The sequence below is a fragment of the Lissotriton helveticus genome, chromosome 1_1 (genome assembly GCF_964261635.1).
Source record: "Lissotriton helveticus chromosome 1_1, aLisHel1.1, whole genome shotgun sequence".
Taxonomy (NCBI): domain Eukaryota; kingdom Metazoa; phylum Chordata; class Amphibia; order Caudata; family Salamandridae; genus Lissotriton; species Lissotriton helveticus.
Window position 1 is genome coordinate 146,535,129 of NC_136057.1, and position 21,772 is coordinate 146,556,900.

The 21,772-nt window shown below is 44.6% G+C and overlaps 1 protein-coding gene across 1 annotated transcript in view; it reads left to right on the plus strand.

The window, feature by feature from the left end:
• The window catches only part of LOC144759950 (carnosine synthase 1-like), a 356,368-nt gene that overhangs the window by 225,093 nt on the left and 109,503 nt on the right, over nt 1–21,772 (plus strand). The window contains exon 5 of the mRNA XM_078646510.1: nt 18,887–19,091. Coding sequence (XP_078502636.1) covers nt 18,887–19,091 — 205 coding nt within the window. The remainder of the gene's footprint in view (nt 1–18,886; nt 19,092–21,772) is intronic.

The following is a 21,772-nucleotide window of genomic DNA, read 5'->3' on the forward strand; positions in this document are numbered from 1 at the left end:
GCCCAGTGCGGCCGCCCTCCTCTCTTCCCAGGGTTCGCCGGCGTCCTGCCCTTGGAGCTGGGGGAGGCTCCTTTGCGTGTCCCGTCACTTCATTTCTCCGCCAATTTCTGCTCCCACTTCTCTCTGGTTTGGAAACGCGGGAGGATTGACAGGGCCCGATCATGTGCTATCTATCAGCTCTCGCTGGCAAGTCATCTTCGGACTTGGTTTCCCACTGAAAGTGCTTTTGTCCTGGGGAAATGTATTGTACTGGGGGAGGTGACTGTTTAATGTTGATTAAGAATAGCAATTCCCGTGAGCTCTGTCTGCTCCAGTGGCAGTGCAACTGCGGCGGTTTATGACAGCAGTAGGAAGCGCCGAGTCCCATCTAGAAGCTCAATGTTTCTTTTGCTTCCCCAACAAAATTGAACTTGCGCTGTGTTAGCCCGTGTACACAGCTTCGCATCTTGGCTTCGGTTCAACATCCTCATTCTGGGTAAATCACTTCATCTACCGATGTCTACAGAAAAAAATAAGGTATCGCTATTGGGACCCTGTAAGTAAGTATAACACTTCACGTTTACATTTACTTTGTATTTAGGATGCAGTAAATGTAAACGTGAAGTCTTACTCTTCATTTTTTTTTTTACTTACAAGATTCCAAAGGCGAGAACTATTGGCTATGCCAATGCTTGTTATAATTGAATGTGACCTTGCGAGATAGGGAGGGGGGGCATATGGCCCCTCCATCTTTAGATATGGATATCAGCCCTTGGGATGGGGTCCCTGGAGTCTAATAAGGCTAGGTGTGGGGGGGGGGGAATCATGTGACCTGTTTTCAAAAACCTTTGTTGGAATTTTGTTTCCTCTCTTATTTTTGGACTTGAGAAATGTGGTTTTCCTGTTGGATGTTACTACATTTGTTCTAAATTTATTTATTAAGGCTGGACTCTCCGATTTTAAGTTTAACGCAAGAGTTCTGTTTGACTACTCTACATCATCCATTTGGACCCTCCATTCACTGAGGAAAAAAAAGGAGCACAACGTTAACAAGACACATAACCTATATTGACGGTAATCTCCACTTAAAAGGTCAATCTAATTCGGACTTCAAAAGGTTTGTTTTATTTCAACATTAATTTTTAACGTTATTCAGTTGTGTCGTGCTGTGGATACTGTGCTCGTGCTGTTGTGTCCTTTCAAGCTGTTGCAAAGGAGCGGCGAAGTGTACAAGTTATCTTCTGCTGGGATCTTCAGTAGGTGTATTCATTCAATCTGTTGCCACAGAGCAGAGGAGCGCACAAGTTCTCTCCTACAGGAATCTTCAGTAAGTGAAGGCTATGCTCCCGTGGGACGCTGCGTACGACGCATTCACGTATGCGTGAGCCGCCGTCCTTGTTTTCTTTGTGTCTTGATCTCCTTGGCAACCAAAAGTCCGAAAAGCTCAGTTTTCACATGCTCTAGTCCTGCGTGTTTTCTTACTAGGGTCAAATTTCTACTGATCATACGTTTTTGGTGGTTTTAAGACTAGTGAGTTTTTGATTCAGATCTACTTGACTTAAATCTTGGAACTAATATTTTTTTTCTTATTGTGTGTACAGTAAGTTAAATAAGCACACTCATCTACGTCATTCTCATGATGTAATTTCAACCTCCCTCCAAATTCCTTCAAAGTAGGGGTAAACCACCAATTCCATGGACAAGGTGGAAAGAAGAATTTTTAACTTACCTTAAGTTCCTGCAGAAAGACAGAAAAATATTCTTCTACACTCTTTATGCTCGGAAGGTCGAGTTATCTTCAGAACACTTCCTCTCACAGATGGCGTGATAGAAATGTGTTTGAGGATGCAATGGCCCGCATTGAGATGAGGTTTAAACCCACTTCTCTTGTTGCTTTGAATAGGTTTATATTTTACACAAGGGATCAAGAAGATTCTGAATCTTTTGATGACTTTCTTACAGATTTACGTTCACTTTCTGTAAAGTTCAATTTTGGGCCCACAACAGATGAACTGATTAGAGACCAAATCATTGTTCATGTCGAGCAAAAAAATCCAAGAACCGTTGTGGATTATGGATGACACAAATTTGAGAGATGCTTTTACTACTGCTAAAGCCATGGAACAATCAGAAAAATGGAAGAAGTCTTTGGATAAAGAAGGAAAAGGGACAGTTGAAGATGTTTGTGCTGTTAAGTCTGAATCATCTCGCAGTACAACAAGTGGTCAATGGAATTTTAAAACATTTAACAAAGATTTTTATTGTTTTTTAGATGTGGAAGTGTCAGTCATGGGGCATTGTTTCCTAGATGTCCTGCTTTGCGTAAAGAATGCTAGAAGTGTGGACATCGAGAGCATTTTGCCAGTGTTTACAAGAGTAATTATGGGGGAAACACCAACAGAGGAAAAGTTTCCTTTTTGAATGAGGAAGAGTATGATAACAGTGTGAGTGAAGACAACAGAGGAATTTTAGTTTCTATTACCGATGATGGAAGTCCCGATAACGTTGATTTTTGTTTGAGACCTCCTAAGTGTTTTGTACGTGTTCTTGGTGTGACGTTAGAGCTCATGGCCGACTCGGGGTCACGCTGGACTTTTTATGGGGCAACAGATTTCTACTCAGAACAGATCACAAACCCATGGTATCTTTATTATTGCTAAGACGTGGTTGGAATGTCAATGCACGGATAAGCAGACACATGTCAAGATTAAAAGAATATAATTTTGCTGTGGAATATGTTCCTGGTAAGAACAATGTGACTGCTGACTTTCTTTACCGTTTACCTTGTCCTGGGGAAGGAAAGTCTGGGATGAATGATGATATTGAGTTCGTTAAAGCTGTGGGTGATTATTGAGGAGGGGAATTTTCAGCTTTTACAGAAGATTCATGGAAATGTAGCGTTGTTGGATATAATACATGGAATCTATTGAAAAAAATCCTTTTAGAAGGGTGGCCTAAAGTCATCGAAGTTCCTGCAGAGCTAAGACCCTTTCAACATGTGTCTAATGAGTTGGAGGTTGAAAGTGATTTAATTTTTAAAGGTGGAAAGGTTGCCCCCAGAACGCATGCAAGATGAAATTCTTAAAGTTGCTCATGAAGGTCATCCCAGAATGTCCTCTATAAAAAGATTAGTAACGTCAAGTTTTTGGTGGCCCAGCATGGACAAAATGGTTGATAGAGTAGTGAGAGAATGCTCTAACTGTATTAGTAGTAACAAAATGTTGAAATCTTTTCCTGCACCCTTAAAACCTGTTTCTTGGCCCACTATTCCAGGTCAAAAAGTGGCATTTGATGTTTCTGGTCCGTTTTATTGTTTACCACAGGATGCCCACTTTGCTCTTGTGTTAATCGATTATCACTGAAAATGGCCAGAGGTTAGATTTGTATCTCACTCTACCACTCAAGTGATCATTGAGTTATTTAGGGAAGTCTTTGCACGGGAAGGAAGCCCTGAAGTTTTAATCACAGACAATGGTGTGCAGTTGAAGTCTCAAGAAATGGAAGATTTCCTTCAGTTCGGTGGGATCGAACACTTTCCTACACTTATTTATGAACCACAAGGTAATGATCAAGTAGAAAGGTTTAATCAGGTTCTTAAAGAGAGTATTAATTGGGGAGAGTGGAAAACGGTGTTAAGGGAGTGGCTTTGGATGTATTGGATCTCTCCACATTCTGTTACTGAGCGGAGTCCATTTTAACTTTTAAGAATGAATGAATGAATGAATATAAAATGTATAGAGCACTAACTTAGCCCTAGGGCATCAAGGCGCTATAGCAGAATGATGTACAGACAGGAGAGATCATGCTCAAACAGGGGTAGATGTAAACAGCCAGGTCTTCATGGCCTTGCGGAAGAGGGAATGTAACACCTGTCCAGAGAGATCCTCCGGGAGGGAATTTCACAACTTAGCCACGGCAGCAGATAAAGCTCCACATCCCCGTTTCACCTCTTTGAACCTCGGCACTGTAAGTAGGTTTTTGTTCGCAGACCTAAGCTCCCTAGTGGGAGCATAGCGCTGGAATATGGTTTTAAAACCGTCAGGGCCCAAGCCATAGTACGCATTGTGAGTCAGGCAGAGGGTTTTAAAAAGAATTCTACGGTCCAACGTAAGCCAATGCAGCGTGAGGAGAGAGGCGGAAACTGGGTGATATTTTGGAAGATAACCCGTTTCTAAGTTATGTCCTTAGTGGATAAAGATGCGAGGTAAAGTGTCCAATGATTTGCGAAGTACCTCTCTAAGAGTAAAGCATCACCAAGATAAAATGAAAGAATATTATGATTCCAAGTGAAAAGTTAAAGTTCCTACTTTTGTTGTGGGTGACTGAGTGAGGATACTTAAGCCTAGTTTCATTGTCAAACTTTCTTCCTAATATGGTTCTGCGCGTAGAGTTGTTAAAGTTAAACTCAACAGTATTGTGATCCATGATGGAAAAGTGTGGAATGTAAGGCGAGTTGTCAAGCGTTGTACTGGATCTGATTGTGATTTCCAAGACACTGTGGGAAGTGATACATACTCTTTGAGAACCAATTTTCCGAGTGGTATTGTTACCTTTGGAGTGGGTGAAGACAATGGAACCCGTTTGGATAATTTCCTGGGTGATGAATCTGTGGCTTCCAGAGTTAAAGTGAGTGGGAGGATTGCCTGTCCCCCAGTTAAATTCAGAGATTACGTTTGATTTTGTTTTTATTTTTCTTTCTTTTTGTTTCCTTAGGCAAAGAGATGTGTTATATTCTCTTTTCTTTTGTTCTGTCCCTTAAATGCATTTCTGTAAAAGTTATTTATGTTTGAATCACCATTTGTAGTTTGTTGCTATGGTACATGATGTTCTATGTTCTATGCAGCAGAAGCTCAGGAGATCTCTATCTGTGCAGTTGGATGTACTGTGCTGAATCAGAATAAATCTACAGTTTTATATATTTATCTGCTTGAACTTCTTCATTAACCACCCCTCTCCTTTATAAGGGCATGCAGCCCCAGGGAATAAAGTCCCTGAGGCCCAATAATGACATGTGGCCCCAGAGAATGGGGTTCCTGAAGCCTTTTTAAATAATTGGGGGGGGGGGGAGGGCCACGTAGCTCGTCTCCTCTTTTAACTGAAGCTAAACTCGGAAAAGACGGAAGTCCTCATCCTCGGAGCCACCCCCTCGGCCTGGGACGACTCCTGGTGGCCGACCGCACTGGGAGCAGCTCCAACACCCACCGACCACGCACGCAACCTAGGGTTCATCCTTGCTCCACCCTCTCTGCATCACATCCCACCTGAGAGACCTGTACTGGCTCCCCGTCAACAAGAGGATAACCTTCAAGCTCCTCACCCACACACACAAGGCACTCAACGACGCCGGAGCAGCATACCTCAACAGACGACTCAGCTTCTACACCCCCACCCGCCAGCTTCGCTCGTCTGACCTCTCCCCACAGTTCCCCGCATCTGAAGAGCGACCTCAGTCGGCAGATTGTTCTCCCACCTCGCCGCCAAGACCTGGAACACCCTCCCCACCCCCTTCGGCAGAACCAAGACCTGTTGACCTTGAGAAGACTCCTCAAGACCTGGCTCTTCAAGCAGTAGCAGCATCCCCCCCCCCCAGCGCACTGAGACCCTCACGGGTAAGTAGTGCGCTTTACAAATGTTTTGATTGATTGATTGGTTTTAATTAAAACACAGACCCTGGGTATGGAGTCCATGGGCATAATAAAGCTCAGTGAGAGGGGCCACGCAGCACCCCTTCTCTTTATAAATGAATGTGGCTCTGGTGGATGGGGTCACTGGGGCCTAATAAGGCTCGGCTCCCCTTCCCTTTTAGCCCTAGGGATGGGGTCCCCAGAGTCTTTTTTAGGTTTGAGAAAGAGGGTGCCACCCTGTTCTTTTATTTCATATTTTGGCCGGGTGATGGTGTGTCCGGAGCCCAATGAGGCTCTAGGAGGGGGCCCATGTGCTCCCGCTTTTCTTTTTTTACTATGGCCCGGGGCCTCTTAGAGGCTTGAGGAGCAGGCACACCCCCAACCCAATATAAAAAAACAATTGTAGCCCTCCATGCCTGACTCCCTAAGGAGGGAGAGTGAAGGGGAAGGAGGGGGAAGGGGCGGGTTATGTTATGTTATGTTATTATGAGCTTGTAGAGCGCTTTATCACCCCGAGGTATCTAAGCGCTATCAGAGGACACACAACATCAGTAGGACGCCAGACCACCCAATCACAGGGGCCCCCAAGCCTCCAAGAAAAGCACGGATTCTTCCTAAAAAGTAGGAGATTGGTTTCTTTCCTAAGTTCTACTGGGAGAAGGTTCCAAGCCAGGGGGACAGTGCTAGAAAAGGCTCTGCCACCCTTGGATGTAAGGTTGAACTGAGGACAAATCAGATTACACGCCTCAGCAGACCGAAGAGTCCTACTTGGCGTGTAATTAATGAGCTGGTCCTTGATATAGCTGGGGGCTGAGCCATAGACGGCCTTGTGTGCAATACAAAGGCTCTTGAATTTTGCTCTTTGAGCGATTGGCAGCCAATGTAGGTCCTTTAGTAGGGGCGTGGCCTGGGTTCGCCTAGGTTTATTGAAAATGAGCCTGGCCGCGTCATTCATCACCACCTGAAGTCTGGCCAGAAGGTTTTTGGGGAGGCCGTAATATAAGGAGTTGCCGTAGTCCAGTCGTGCCAGAATCAGGGCAGAGACCGCCAGCCTGAGGGTAGAAAAAGACAGTAGTAAAGATAGTTTCCGCAGCTGACGCAGCAGACTGACACAGGTGCCCACCACCGCCGATACCTGCTGTGTCATGGATAGCAGGGCATCAATTCTGATGCCTAAACTTTTTACTGATACTGCTGGTTCTGGAAAGGGCCCCACTTCGACCGGCCAGAAAAGATTGGTCCATGGGTTGGCAGCTGTAGTGACTGCCAGGACTTCCGTTTTGTCCGGGTTTATTTTTAAAGAGTTGTCCGACATCCAGTTGATCGTGAACTTGAGAATGTCTTGCATTCTCAAGTGGGCTGTAGGTGAGTGGTCAATCTGGATCAGAATTTGCGTATCGTCGGCATAGTTATAAACCCTGCAGTCCATCCTATTCAATGCTGCAATCAGAGGCTGTAGATATAAGTTAAAAAGCAGGGGTGAGAGGGCTGAACCCTGGGGCACACCACAAGTCAACTTGGCTGGATTTAACACTAGGTCGGCTAGTTGAACTCGTTGCGAGCGATCTTTGAGAAAGGAAGTCAGCCAGTCCAAGACCGTGCCCCGTATCCCTTGATCCCTAATCCGCGATAAAAGTCGGCAGTAACTAACGGTATCAAACGCCGCGGATAAGTCCAAAAGGACCAGGGCACAAGGTTTTTTTTGTCAGCCTTGAGTCTCAGGTCATCCAGCACGGAAAGCATCACCAATTCCGTGCTGTGATGAGCTCTGAAACCCGCCTGATTGGGCTTAGGAAGATGGTTGCCTTTGAGGAAGTGGGTGAGAGAGTGCAGCACATGTTGCTCCAGGATTTTGGCGAGGAAAGGTAGCTGGGAGATTGGCCTAAAATTCTTTAAGTTTTTTGGATTGGTTACCAGATTTCTTTAGAAGGGCGACCACCTGTGCTTCTTTAAAATTAGAGGGAACAAGTCCCATCTCCAAAGAGCGGTTCAGCAGGGCAAGGACTTTGTCCTCCGTCCCAGACCATCCCAGTTTAAAAATCTTCGGCGGGCAAGGGTCCGCCAGAGAACCTGACTTCACCCGGTTCATTATAAGGAATAGAGACTCCTTAGTGAGGGCAGGCAATCCCGTCAGGCAGTTCGTTATTAGCCTCGGACAAATAGAGGGAGGCTTGATAGTGCAAGGAAGAATAGGGGTCTGTCTGATTTCTACCGTTAAATCCTTTATTTTATTCATGAAGAAGTTTTGAAAGTCTTGACAGTCCTTTAAATTAAAGGTCGGATTTGGCCCCTTAACTGTCCGTAAATCGTTTAAGACTTTAAATACTTCTTTCTGCGGATTGGCAGCCTCCTGGATTGCAGCTTCATAGAATTCGGCCTTCCTCAAACGGATAGCTTTTTTATATAATGCGAACTGCACAGTATAAGCCTCCCGTGCACAGGGCATGCGAGACTTACGCCAAGCTCTCTCACATTGGCGGAGGACTTGTTTTTGTTCCCTAAGAGCTTTATTGAACCATAAGGCTCCTTGCCCTTATCTCTCAGTCTAATTGTATGGGCCGGAGCAACTACCTCGATAGACTCCTTAAGTATAGACACCAGGGCAGCACTTTCAGTTTCCAAATCTTCCACCAAAAGCGGGGGATAGTCAGATTGTGATAGAATAGCTGTCAGGTCAGAAGCTTTGACCTGATTCCAACAGCGCAGCAGTTTCCAATCTGGTTTAACTTCCTGCTGTCCTGTGAGGAGTGGGAAATGGCCCTCAATCAAATAATGGTCAGACCAGGAGCATGGGGAGATCACAAGTGGGGCCAAAAATGGGCAAGATGACCAAATCAGATCCAACGTATGGCCCCTCTCATGTGTAGGCTCCCCCACCAGCTGAGTAAGTCCCAGAGAAGCTAGAACCTCTTCTAGCTTTTTTAAAAAAAATATTTTGATGCAGATTTGTGGATCCTCTGCAAATTTGTGGCAAATGTTTTGGCCCTAGACGGGGTGTCCTGGGCCTATAAAGGCTCAAGGATGGGGACCACAAGGAACCAAGGACTGGTTTCACCCTGATTATGGTCCAGGTATAGCTTGATTCCAGTGAGACAGTGAGCACAGGGCCCACATCTGGGAATACCCGCCCCACTTATGGTGACATATTAAACTAGCAGAAACAAAAATGTCTATGGGTTTGTAGAATCAACTATACGTCCTGTTCAAGACACAACTAAATAATCAAAAGATAGTGAGAAAAGTGCTCCCGTGTGTCCTAGAGGCACAGCAAGATATCACCAGGGTATAAAAAGTACCCATCAGTTTCCGTTCGATACCACCCTTGTCATCATATGGGTTCTCCTCACACCAAGGAGAATATGCTCACAGCCACTAGATGTTAGAGTGGTTGCCGCCAGACCATTGGAAATAAATTTTAGTAGTAGAGGGTACCAAATACAATGTATTAAGGTAACTGAATTGCAGTGCGTAATTGAGTGAGAATGAAAAAGTGATAAGGTGTATAAAATTGGATAGAAGAGAGCAAAGACAAATTTGTTAATATCTCTCAAATCTTCCAAACTTTAAAAACAGTGCAAAATAACAACAGATTCAACACATAACTGCTTTCTTGAACCATAGGTCAACATGTTTCAGCAAATGTGGATACTATTTGCCCACTGCTTTTGTCAGGACCATATATTTGTTACTGCAATGAATACATTTTTCTTTGCTTTCTTCTATCCAATTTTATACACCTTATCACTTTTTCACTCTCACTTAATCACGCACTGCAATTCAGTTACCTTAATACATTGTTTTTGATACCCCCTACTACTAAAATTTATTTCCAATGGTCTGGCGGCAACCACTCTAACATCTAGTGGCTGGGAACATATTCTCCTTGATGTTAGGAGAACCCATATGATGACAAGGGTGGTATCGAACGGAAACTGATGGGTACTTTTTATACCCTGCCTCTAGGACACACGGGAACACTTTTCTCACTATCTTTTGATTATTTAGTTGTGTCTTGAATAGGATGTATAGTTGATTCTACAGACCCATATACATTTTTGTTTATGCTAGTGTATTCCTTGGGGGTGGTGTCTATGTATTGGTCTATAAACATGCCCTGAGACCCTCTCTCAAACGTATTTCTGACATATTAAACTAGCCATAACAAGATCAAAACCGGTCCTGGGTTGCTTGCGTTCCACTCCAGGAAGGAACCTGGCTTGGCAGTTTGGGTTCGACTGCTCCTATTGGAGAACTGTCAAGACTGATTTTATTATAGCTGTGTCCAAAGTAAGGTGGCATTTTGTCCAAAAGTAATAATAGACTAGGATGCAGACCTGAGAAGTTACCTGTGGCTGAGATTGATTCAAACGTTCCATCCATGACTTTTTGTATACGTTATTAAGACTAGACAGAGAATTGTTAATTACATTGAAAGAGAATTGCCTTTGGCTCTCATACATTGCTCCAGTGGAACACTGTTTCAAAGACGAAGCTGAGATATTTATTTAAACATGCTTTTTTGTTGAAGCCAAAAATCTTAATTTCATTTCTTACTCAATTGATTTTTAAATGGTGGGCAGAGGAATATAGTGCCTGATGGAGGTTAAGTGAGGTTGGCTTCAACAGAGCCCACTTTTCAGCTTGTCTGAGTTTTGAGAGAAGCTAAGAGTAGCTCCAAATCTCTCAAAATGTTGTGCACAGTAGGATCACACATGGATTACCAGAGCATAGTTATAGTGGACAGGCCACTATAAAAACCAAACTGCGTGAGATGTGAAATCTCTTCAAGATCTAACTATTTGTTAAGTTTGTCAAGAATAAGTCTGGTAAAACTGTTCACAGGAATACAAGTGGCTGTCAAAATTGGACATAGTCGGCTGGAATTGTTGGGCTCCTACTTTGAAAACCAAGTCTAGTTTGAAGTTCTTACACTAAATTAGCCAGTCCAAAGACTTGCATGAAATATGAGTGTCATTGCCTATCCGCCTGGATTTGTTTTTAGGATGATAGAAGTAAAGCTGTATGGACCCTTTGCCTGCAATCCTTTGCCCTTTTTGATAATGAAGCGCACATGCTCAAACGTGAGCGGTGCATATAATGTGCTCTCCAGTAAATGCAAGGACAGTATGTCCTCATTTGTCTTCAAGTTAGAGATCAAGGGTAATCCCAGACAGACCCCCCCACATGTTCGAGATGTGAAGGACAGGTTGCCACGTTTATACACATGACCTGGACATTCAGAACTGAGTATTGGGAAGTGGTGATGATTAGCCTACGACTGGTAAAAAGTATTAAAGTACAAGTCACATTTAGACACTGCCTTTTAGCTATTGTTAGACCTAACATCCTTAGCATGGTTTTACCTAACTTTCCGCCTTCAGATCTCCTGTTTTAGATGGCTTTAGGATTTTGCACACTTTACCATTACTAACCAGTGCAAAAATACTTGTGCTCCTTACATAAAACATGGTAAGCCGAGAACCCACGTCTGGGCATACCTGGCGCACTTAGGGTGAGAAAGCATTTTTCACCCCGAGTGGGACGGGTATGCCCAGACGTGGGTCCCGTGCTCTCCATGCCACTGGAGTCAAGCTATCCTGGCTGATGGCTGAAAGCCCGAAACCGGTCCTAGGATGCTTGTTTTCAGTCCAGGGAGGACCTGGCCTGGCAGTTTGGGCTGGACTGTTCCCATTGGGCGCAGGGTCAAGACTGATTTGCATATGACTGGGTCCAAACTAGAATGGCATGATGACCAAAAAAACAATGGATTTAGGCCAAGATCATTGTACTGGAGTGAATGTATGACATTGTTCTGCATTCTGTCCATCAAATGCTGTTTTAGCATTTGTCACCCCCGAGTGGGACGGGTATGCCCAGATGTGGGTACCGTGCTCTCCATGCCACTGGAGTCAAGCTATCCTGGCTGATCAGGGCTGAAAGCCCAAAACCGGTCCTAGGATGCTTGTTTCCAGTCCAGGGAGGACCTGACCTGGCAGTTCGGGCTGGACTGTTCCCATTGGGCGCAGGGTCAAGACTGATTTGCATATGGCTGGGTCCAAACTGGAATGGCATGGTCAGCAAAAAACGATAGATTTAGGCCCAGATCTTTGTACTGGGGTGAATGTATGACATTGTTCTGCATTCTGTCCATCAATTGTTATTTTTACATTTGTCACCTCGAGTGGGACGGGTATGCCCAGACGTGGGTCCTGTGCTCTCCATGCTACTGGAGTCAAGCTATTCTAGCTGATGAGAGCTGAAAGCCTGAAACTGGTCCTTGGATGCTTGTTTCCAGTCCAGGGAGGACCTGGCCTGGCAGTTCAGGCTGGACTGTTCCCATTGGGCGCAGGGTCAAGACTGCTTTGCATATGGCTGGGTCCAAACTGGAATGGCATGGTGAGCAAAAAACAATGGATTTAGGCCCAGATCTTTGTACTGGGGTGAATGTATGACATTCTTCTGCATTCCGTCCATCAATTGTTGTTTTTGCATTTGTCACCCCGAGTGGGACGGGTATGCTCAGACGTGTGTCCCGTGCTCTCCATGCTACCGGAGTCAAGCTATTCTGGCTGATGAGGGCCGAAAGCCCGAAACCAGTCCTAGGATGCTTGTTTCCAATCCAGGGAGGACCTGGCCTGGCAGTTCGGGCTGGACTGTTCCCATTGTGAGCAGGGTTAAGACTGATTTGCATATGGCTGGGTCCAAACTGGAATGGCATGGTGAGCAAAAAAACTATGGATTTAGGCCCAGATATTTGTACTGGAGTGAAAGTATGACATTATTCTGCATTCTATCCATCAATTACTGTTTTGGCATTTGTCACCCCGAGTGGGACGGACATGCCCAGACTAGGGTCCCATGTTCTCCATGCCACTGGAGTCAAGCTATCCTGGCTGATCAGGGCTGAAAGCCCGAAACGGTCCTAGGATGCTTGTTTCCAGTGCAGGGAGGACCTGGCCTGACAGTTCGGGCTGGACTGTTCCCATTTTGCGCAGGGTCAAGACTGATTTGCATATGGCTGGGTCCAAACTGGAATGGCATTGTGAGCAAAAAAACGATGGATTTAGGCCCAGATATTTGTACTGGGCTGAATGTATGACATTGTTCTGCATTCTGTCCATCTATTGTTGGTTTTTCACTTTTAGAAAGTTGCCATTTTTCTACTTTTGCCATTAGGTGCATGCTACCTGTCTCTGATTGCATGCCTGGGTTGGGTGACAGCTGGGCTTTGTGTATTCCCTCTAGACAGCCACACACAAAGGGAGATTAGGTGTGACTTGATGAGCCCTCTGTGTCCTGATGGGCCATCCTTGGCAGGGAGGTAGCAGTTGGATACAGCCTTAGACTTACACCTGAATAGGTTGTGTCCTGCCCCTACACAAAGGGCTGCATAAACGCCCAGTAGTGAGTCTGGAGCTAGGGCAGGAACTATGTGTACTTCAAAGGCCCAACTGGGTACAAGTACTGGACCTAAGACACCACCCACTCAGTACAATTTTGGACTGGTTTATAGTCTGTCTGCTGTGCTCACCTGTCACTTGCTGCCTTCTTACCTGGGAGGGAGAAGGACTCGACCTGAATCTCTACAACCCAGAACCCAGAGTGACTCCAAGAGCCAGTTGGCCGGCCTCCTGATCTGAAGTCTCAGGGACATAGGCGTTCCAACTCCCCTGCATCTGCTTGGGACTCTGCCATTTGTGAGTCTGTCCTGCCAAGTGGTGCCACCCAAGTCCTTAACCTTTGGAAGAGGACAGTGCTGCACCAGCAGAATCTACACATCATAATTGACACAGAGCTCAGAACCGGGACATCTCCACCAATGCAGAAACAGTACTGCAGTTGCAAGAATCGACACTGGATCATCGACCCAATGCAGAAGCACCGTCTCCATTGAACGGCTCTAAACCAACGCATCGTCTTCACCATGTCGACCATCATAAATACATCGCCTCAACTGCACTCCACATCTTGTCTTCGACGTGATGCCACCAAGGGAAGGTCATTTTATGTGAGTTAGTGAGCAATATACTGATTTTCTTTTGCTTTTACATTGGGTTATCTGACATTGTATATATCAGAAAGATTATATAGCAGTGTGCCTTTGTCTCACAGACGACTACGGCAACCTCGCACAATTGTGAGTGCGTTATGGATTGATTATGGAACTTCATCTGGTACTTGTGAAATGTGTCACGGTGCAGCGAAATTAGAAATAACACAGGATTGTGTTGAAGACAAGGTAATTAAGCTGAGCACGTTGGTCCGTTGATAAGTTGAAGGTTGCTCTCATGGGTTAGTGTAGTAAGAACTGTTGTTTCCATTCTTTTGTAGGACTGATCCCCCAAGGTCCTGATGAGAATCCCCGTAACTTAGGGGCTTCGAAACGCGTCGACCATCTCTCTTTCTGTTTTTCAGGCTAATCTTGGAATAATAACACTGTAAAATATCAAGATTGTAAAAAAATGTTGATGGCCTGATAGATAATTGTTAGATATATGTATTTAATGATATAAACAGCACCTCGCAACATTGAATAAGAAAAGGTCCTTTTAAAACCTGGTGAGGTGACTCACTTTTCTTCTTTTTTCTATTCTTTTTTATAAGTTTTTTCACATCAAACAACTCTTTTTGAATGCGAATGAATGAATAGGATGCTTGCCTTGATTTGTGGACAGATGATGAATGTGATGCGCGATTGTAGCTTTAACACACTTCCAATCTAAATTTTCATTGGTTTTTTTCAGTTGTTTCAAATAAAACACACTCTTTTTTCACTCACCTTCAAAAAAAATGTGATTTTATAGAATCCCTCTTCATCACGTAAATACTTGTTAAAAATACTGAAATAAAAGTTTTTTTGAAATAATTAAAAATTTTGATAAAATAAAAAAATGATTAATACAGTCACAACCAAGTGTGTGGTAATGCTATAATTGTTTCAATCATTATGCAGTAAAACTTGGGAAAACAGTGAGCAGTACTGGCATTTTGCTTTGTTGAGAACCAAGGTACTTTTCAGCAGACCACGCTGGTCTTTGTATCCATCTATTGCGGTCAGCCTAAACTTGTAACTTTGCCTAGCTCGAGCACGACCAGATGTCTCAGGCTGGCGCTTTTTGCTTTTGGGTGCTATTTTACAAGGGAAACCACCTTTACAATGGAGCCATTACATCACACTACCTTTACAACGCAGTCATTACAACGCAATATCTTTTACATCACATGCCATTACAATGCAGCCCTTACATCGCATGTCACTACAACGCATGCCATTACAACGCATGTCACTACAATGCATGTCATTACAACGCAATGTAAGGCAAGTAATGGTGAATAGTAATTTTTACCCCTCCCCTATCCAACATTTGCCCTACCGTTGCACTCACTGGAGTGAGAATATTAATTTTTACCCCTACACTATCCAACACTTACCCTACTGTTGCACTCACTGGAGTGGAAATAGTAATTGTTACCCCTACACTATCAAACACTTACCCTAGTGTTGCCCTAAAAGTAGTATGCGTTGTAATGGTATGCGTTGCAATGGAATGCGTTGTAATGGAAAACGTTGTAAACGTCATTTCTAAAAATGCGTTGTGATGGCATGTGATGTAAAAACATGAGTTGTAATGGATGTTGCTATGTAAAAACTGTGTTGTAAAGGCATGCGTTGTAAATGTGTGTGTTGTACCGTCATACATCCATTTTACAAGTTAATCTTTAAAAATATATATCTCTGGTTCTACTAATTGGATTTTTGTAGTGTTGGTCTTATGTATTAATAAAATTAAGCTGTATTGTTCTAAGCAGGTGTGGTCTCTTTTTGTGAGTCGTTTTTACTACTTTACTGTTTGAAGTGTTGCACAAATACTTTAAACATTACCTCTTAAGTTAAGCCTGACTGATCTGTGCCTCGCTACCTAAGGGGTGAGCAGAGGTTAATTTAGAGTGTGTTTCTGACTTACCCTGACTAGTATAGCAGTTCCTGCTTGGACAGGGTGCATAGCCCTGCCAACCAGAAACACAATTTCTAACAGATATCATACCAAAACCCCAAAAAAGGAAACTACAAGATAGATTTGCAGCACTGGGCCTATTGCTAGCAAAATGAGAGATAGCCGTACACTGACTCTCTGGTCCTACTGAAACAATATGGAAACAAGCATTGGCAATGCCAAATAGGTCTGCTGTTGAAGGAATGTTGTATGTGAAGCATAACGAATAGATAGCATGTGAATAGAACTGTATTTGTGTGGAAGCAAACAACTGTAGATTAATATTGGCATAGGTTAAATTGTCAGGTGAAAGTTGCACAGTAACATCAGACCTACATATCCATGTGGGTTAATGACGCCTTCCTTTCATTCATCTGGTCTGCTACCAGGGAAAAACACCATAATTTATCTAGTCATCTAAGATGCTTTAAAAGGATTACAATGTCTTGTGTGCACCCCTAAGAGCTGAAGATTAGGCTGCTGGATAAATGATCACTGCTGTGTGGAGGGCAGGAACTTTATGCGGAAAGTGCAACGTCTTCTCTATCAAATCAGATGATGATCACCCATAGATAAACAATAGAATGAGGTTTGTCCTAAGAGTCACCATAGGAGGAAAAGGCTTATTAATAATCCAACAATTGGGTGCAAAGGAGGAAACAGCAATTAGAGGTGCTGTATGTGTGGGAAACTGAGATGACTACTACATGGACATTCTCAGACGAAGGATATAGTGTTTGTAAGGGGCTAATTTAGAATCCGTATTTAGAGAACAGTTTCTAAGAGAGACCCTCCACAATTAAGTCATTGTGCAAAATCTTTTTGAAGATTTGTTTTTTTATAAATCTTTATATTATTTTAAATCTGATGTTATTCCAGCAAAAACAGTACGTCACTTTTGACAATCAGAAATTCCACTCCAACCAAGCTCCTCTTTGCCCTGGAACTTGCCCACCATTCTATGGTCCCCAAATATGCAATCAGGTTTGACTGGGGTGCCCATGCATTCCGCCATTGAGTTAAACATTATCTGCCAGTATATTCAGATAAGCAGGAAAGTATACAAAACATGATAGAAAGAGCCTGTCACGTCTCTACATTGCCCATGTAGAGGGTTGTGTCCTCGGCCATTCAGCAGACTCTTTTAGGCTAAAATAAGTTATATGAAGGTAACGGAATTGGATCATTTGCAGATTTGAGGGGATTTATAGTACCCTTGGTGCAAGTTTGGCATCCCAGTACTCACCATCATCTATTTTATACACATCTTGTTACCAGGCAGCATGTCTCCCAGCTAGAGGATCTAGAAGTCATCAGCAAGCGGTGGTGTCTTGTGTCTCCCACAGGATGCCACCTTTTGCAGATGACTTCATGCAGACATTAGGAGCTCATCATATCGCCTACACCATAGGACAAATTTGCCCAGTCTTCTCAGTTTACTCGTGCTTGATAGGTTTAATTGCATACTAGACTCTACAACCAGGTCTTTACAATTATTTCTTAAGATTACATGGACATCAAATCCATTTAATGACAAACGGATTAATCTTTGACAAATCATTGGTGAATTAACTGTTCTAGTTTGGGGCAAGCAACTGACCTAGCAGACATTATTACTCTTTGGAGAAGATATTGGGAAGGTAATATGGGCTGAAGAGTGTCAGAAATCATTTGAGGAACTGACGAAGTCCTTATGCACTGCAGTCAGCCTTCATTGTATAGGTGGATGACTTGGACAAAGGAGTTGGAGCTGTGTTAGTTCCACTGGATGACAAAAGTAGAGAGCGCCTGCTAGCCTTTATTAGAAGGAGATTGCTACCTAGAGGGCAGAACTGGGCAACTACTGAGAAGGAGTGATTTGCCACAGCATGGGTTTTGCTTAGGTTGTTCCAATATTTATTTTGCAGTAAGTTTGTTGTGCAAACAGATTATGAGCCACTGAAATAGTTGCTGGCTCGGCTAATGTATCCTGGCCAACATCTGCTCGAGGTGCCTCAGGTGGTCTTTCCATAAATTGCTGAACACACCGCAACATCATCCAGGTAGGCCACACAGAACTCTTCCAACCATGCAAAAACATGGTTCACAAGGCACTGAAATGTGGCTGGGGCATTCTTCAACCCAAAGAACATCACCTTAAACTGATACAGCCCCTCTGGCATAGAATATGCTATCTTCTCCTTGTTGTTCAGCACCAAAGGTATCTGCCTATATCCACTGGTGAAATCCAAGGTGCTCAAGTACTTTGAAGCACCTAACCGATTCACAAACTCCTCCAATAAATTTTCTTTTGAAAGTTAAAGGATTGAATGGGCATTGCATTTGGTTACCTCATTGAGGGCTCAGTAGTCCACACAGAACCGCAACTCCGTAGACCTTGCTTTGGTGTTAGAACTGTAGGACTAGACCAAGCACTAAGAGATCTCTCAATGACACCCAGGTACCATAACCTAGATAAAAGCGGATGCTCAGCTCCTGCCATCTCATCACCTGAGCAAAGACAAGGTCTGTTGCATGAAGCGAAAAGTGCACAGTGACCTAGTTTCAAAGATCTTTACAGTCGAGCTATACAAGTCATTCATTCCTCCAGGTGTGTGTAGCTCCCAACGTAACTAATCAAGGGAATTTCAATATCATAAGCAGCCCTCCAGACATACATACAAATAAATGTCTGGATGTGGGGTAAGTGAAATACAAGTCTTGTGCTGGAGTGATTGGTATGTGGAGAAGAGCTAAATTTGGCCTCTTTATTGATGCTGTTGTAATGTTTGAGGTATTTTGTTTCTGTTATAATGTACAGTGCATGTGTGCTTCATATTATAGCCTTAGAGCCCAAAGTAGCAGGCTCTACCATCCATTGAAGGCCCGTTCCAGCGTTAAACAATGAAGCAGGCCTTTGATGGCCAGTGGAGTCTGCTACGGCAGGCTCTAAGGCTATTACAACATTCTGCCCCTATGGGGAAGAATGTACTAATTTGCAAAACAAAGGCCTCACGGAGCCTGAGGAGGCTGCAATTCCCTCGGGCACCGTGAGGCCTTTGTTCACAGCTTTTGCTGTGAACATACATTGGAATGTTGATGCTTCGGGATTCTACCGACCATTAGAAGCCTGGAGCACTACATTGTTTTCAATGGAGTGCTCAACATTCCAATGTTCTAATAGGACTTAGAACCCTCAGCCTTTTTTAGTGCTTAGAGGCCTTTACATCACATGTTGTGTAAGCTCTATAAACATATCCTAGCCCTCAAACGATAGTTTGCTAAAGCTTATGTGTGTCTTCCCTGCAGGTGGCAGTGGAGACCACAGGCCCACGATGGAGCGAGAGATGTACAGCAACCTTTCACCCCCGCTGTGACCTCCCTGGAGTTCTCTTATCAGTCAAGTCCCTGCTGCAGAAGCTGGAGGAAGGAGAGAGTATCCTGTTAGAGGCAGTTTGTTCACCCCTTCCAGTAGTGCGAGCTCCCGCTATGGAGACCCCGGCTGCCTTCCAGAGTAAGAGCAAGGCAGCACTTGTGGGCAGGGGGATTAGGGACCCCAATATTTAAGCAGCTAACATCCATGAAATTGTGTGACACACGCATTTACAAATGTATTCTATATCTTTAACTGTCAGTAATGTCTCGATGCAACTTCTTTTTAATTGTAAATAATACAAGTTATGTAGCAAAAATTGAGTTTAGTGCCACAAAGTACTCTATAGCTAACAGTAAGTATAGAAAACATGCATTTCATTCAGAGTCACCAATAACATATTGGCATGCTTCCGCAGTGTGCCACCCGGCACCACACCATGCTGCAAGGTGGCTGCCCTCACCCGAAGGTCAGGAATTGTCAGATGGAGTGACTGTGCATAACTGTGAAGTGTTCAGTCCGGAAAATACACTGGACTGGTGTGTGTCTGTAATACCTGCACACTGAGCAGCAGTGGGTCCCTGCTCCACCCACACTACACTGGTGACAAGGTAAGTAGTACCTGCGCACGGCCTGCACCCAGTTGGCCCCTTCAATCACTGACAGTGCATTAAGGGAGGCCAGTAGCTGCGATCATTGCGCAACATACCCTGAAGGCAATCAGCTAAGAAAAAACAAAGTGCGGAGTAAGATTTGCAGGCAGCAGCATCCACACTGCAACCAAGAAGCCCACTCAATGGCACTCTGCAGAGCTCTCGGTTTCTCCATCTCACACTAGCAGGTGCTTCAAGGCAAGCCCCAAGCACATGCAGGCCGAGAGACCATTGACAAAATGCTTCCCACATGCGCAGGCTACCCAGTGCAGAACAGAGACAGAAGAAGTCCAGCCACATCTCCGAATACAAACGAGAGCTCCATTGGCTCTCAGTCAATAAAAGAGTCACCTTCAAGCTTCTCACACATGCCTAAAAAGCACTCCACAACGCTGGACCAGCATACCTGAACCACCGTCTCTCATTCTTGTACTCGCCAGACACCTCCTCTCCGTCCAACTGGCCCTTGCCATTGTTCCTTGGATCAGCAAGACCAGGCGAAGCACCACCTTGTCCGGAAAGACGTGTAAGAAGGGAAAAGAGCACAGAAGAGCCCCCAGCTCACCCAAACGCTGAGCAGATGTGATGGGAACCAGAAAAGCAGTCTCAGTAGACAACCAAGACACGGAACAGGAATCCAAAGGCTCAAACCGGGCCTGTTGGAGACCCTAAAGGACCACTGACAAATCCCAGGAGGGAACAGATTTCAGAACAACCGACCGCTTAAACCTGTACCTCTTCACGAGACGAGACACCAAGGGAGAAACTTTGGAGAAATCCCCTTGCACATAAAACACCAGAACAGCGGCCCGCTGGGCACAAAGGGTGTATGGAGCTCAACCCTTCAGAAACCCATTCGCCAAATAGTCCAGAATAGACAAATTATCCACAGTCATTGCATCCAAATTCTTAGAAACACACCATTTCTGAAAAGAATCCTGGTGTTTCTTGTAAGACTTCAAAGTCGAGGATTTACGCGATTCCTAGAATCACAAGACCCACAACCATAGAACACTACAGACCCATCGAACTGGCCCTTTTACAAACCAGGCCGTCAGCTGAAGATGCTGAAGATGTGATACAGGTAGGGAGGGAAACTGAATGAATGAATAAAAAATGTATATAGCGCTCAAATGCCCGAAGGCGTCTAGGCACTGGAGTGTAGACGGTCGGAGGGACTGTGGAAGAAACACCCCTTTTATACAGAGACAACAGCAGAGGGAACCAAGGCCTCAGAGGCAGAAAGGAGCAATCAGAATAACCAATGTCATCTCCTCTCGAAACTTCTGCAGCACCCACAGGAGAAGGAGAATGGGAGGGAAAGCATAAAGAATCCCCTTGAGGCACGGAACTGAGAGGGCATCAACCGCCAAAACCCTGGGAACGGGAGTCTTCGAGCAGACAAGAGGAAGCATTGCATTGTGTGGAGACGTAAACAGTTCCAGCCAGGGATCCCTGAATGCTGCACACATCACAGAAGATGGCACGTTTCTGCTAAGACATGAACGTTGAGGGAGCCATGAACATACAGTGCAGAAAGAGCAAGAAATGGGCCTCTGCCCAAGCAAATATCCGAGCCGCAATGACATTCAGACTCCGGCATTGGGTCCCACCTTGTCTGTTCAGATAAGAACTGGAGACCTGATAATCTGTACAAACCACAACATGATGCCCCATCAACGGAGCAGAAAAAATCCCCCTGGACCTGCCAGATCGCTGACGACTCCCTCCAATTGGAGGACTGATGTGTCTCTCAAATGAGCCAGGCCCCTTTCCTCTCCTGATTTTCTAACACAGCCCCCTGAACACATCTGCTGGTTTCCGTTGTGAGATATAAAGGCAGGGGATAGCAGAACGGCATGCTTTGCGACAGATTTGCCTTCGACAGCCACCAAGTCAAAGCGTTCCTGAGGGCAGGCATCACTGGGATCGGATGGTTGTATTCGTGTGAACCGGGACTCCAAAAGCAAAGGACATGATTCACCAGGGGCTTGAGATGAAATCGTGCCATTTTGACCACCACGGTGGGGGCCTCCATCGAGCCCCGAACCCTCAGCCAAGCCCTGGCCAACATGGAGAACTGTCCCAGAAGATGATCCACGAGGCACGGATTGCAAATATCCTCTGTGCAGGAAGGCGAGCTAACCCCTGCCCCGTGTCGAACAGGAC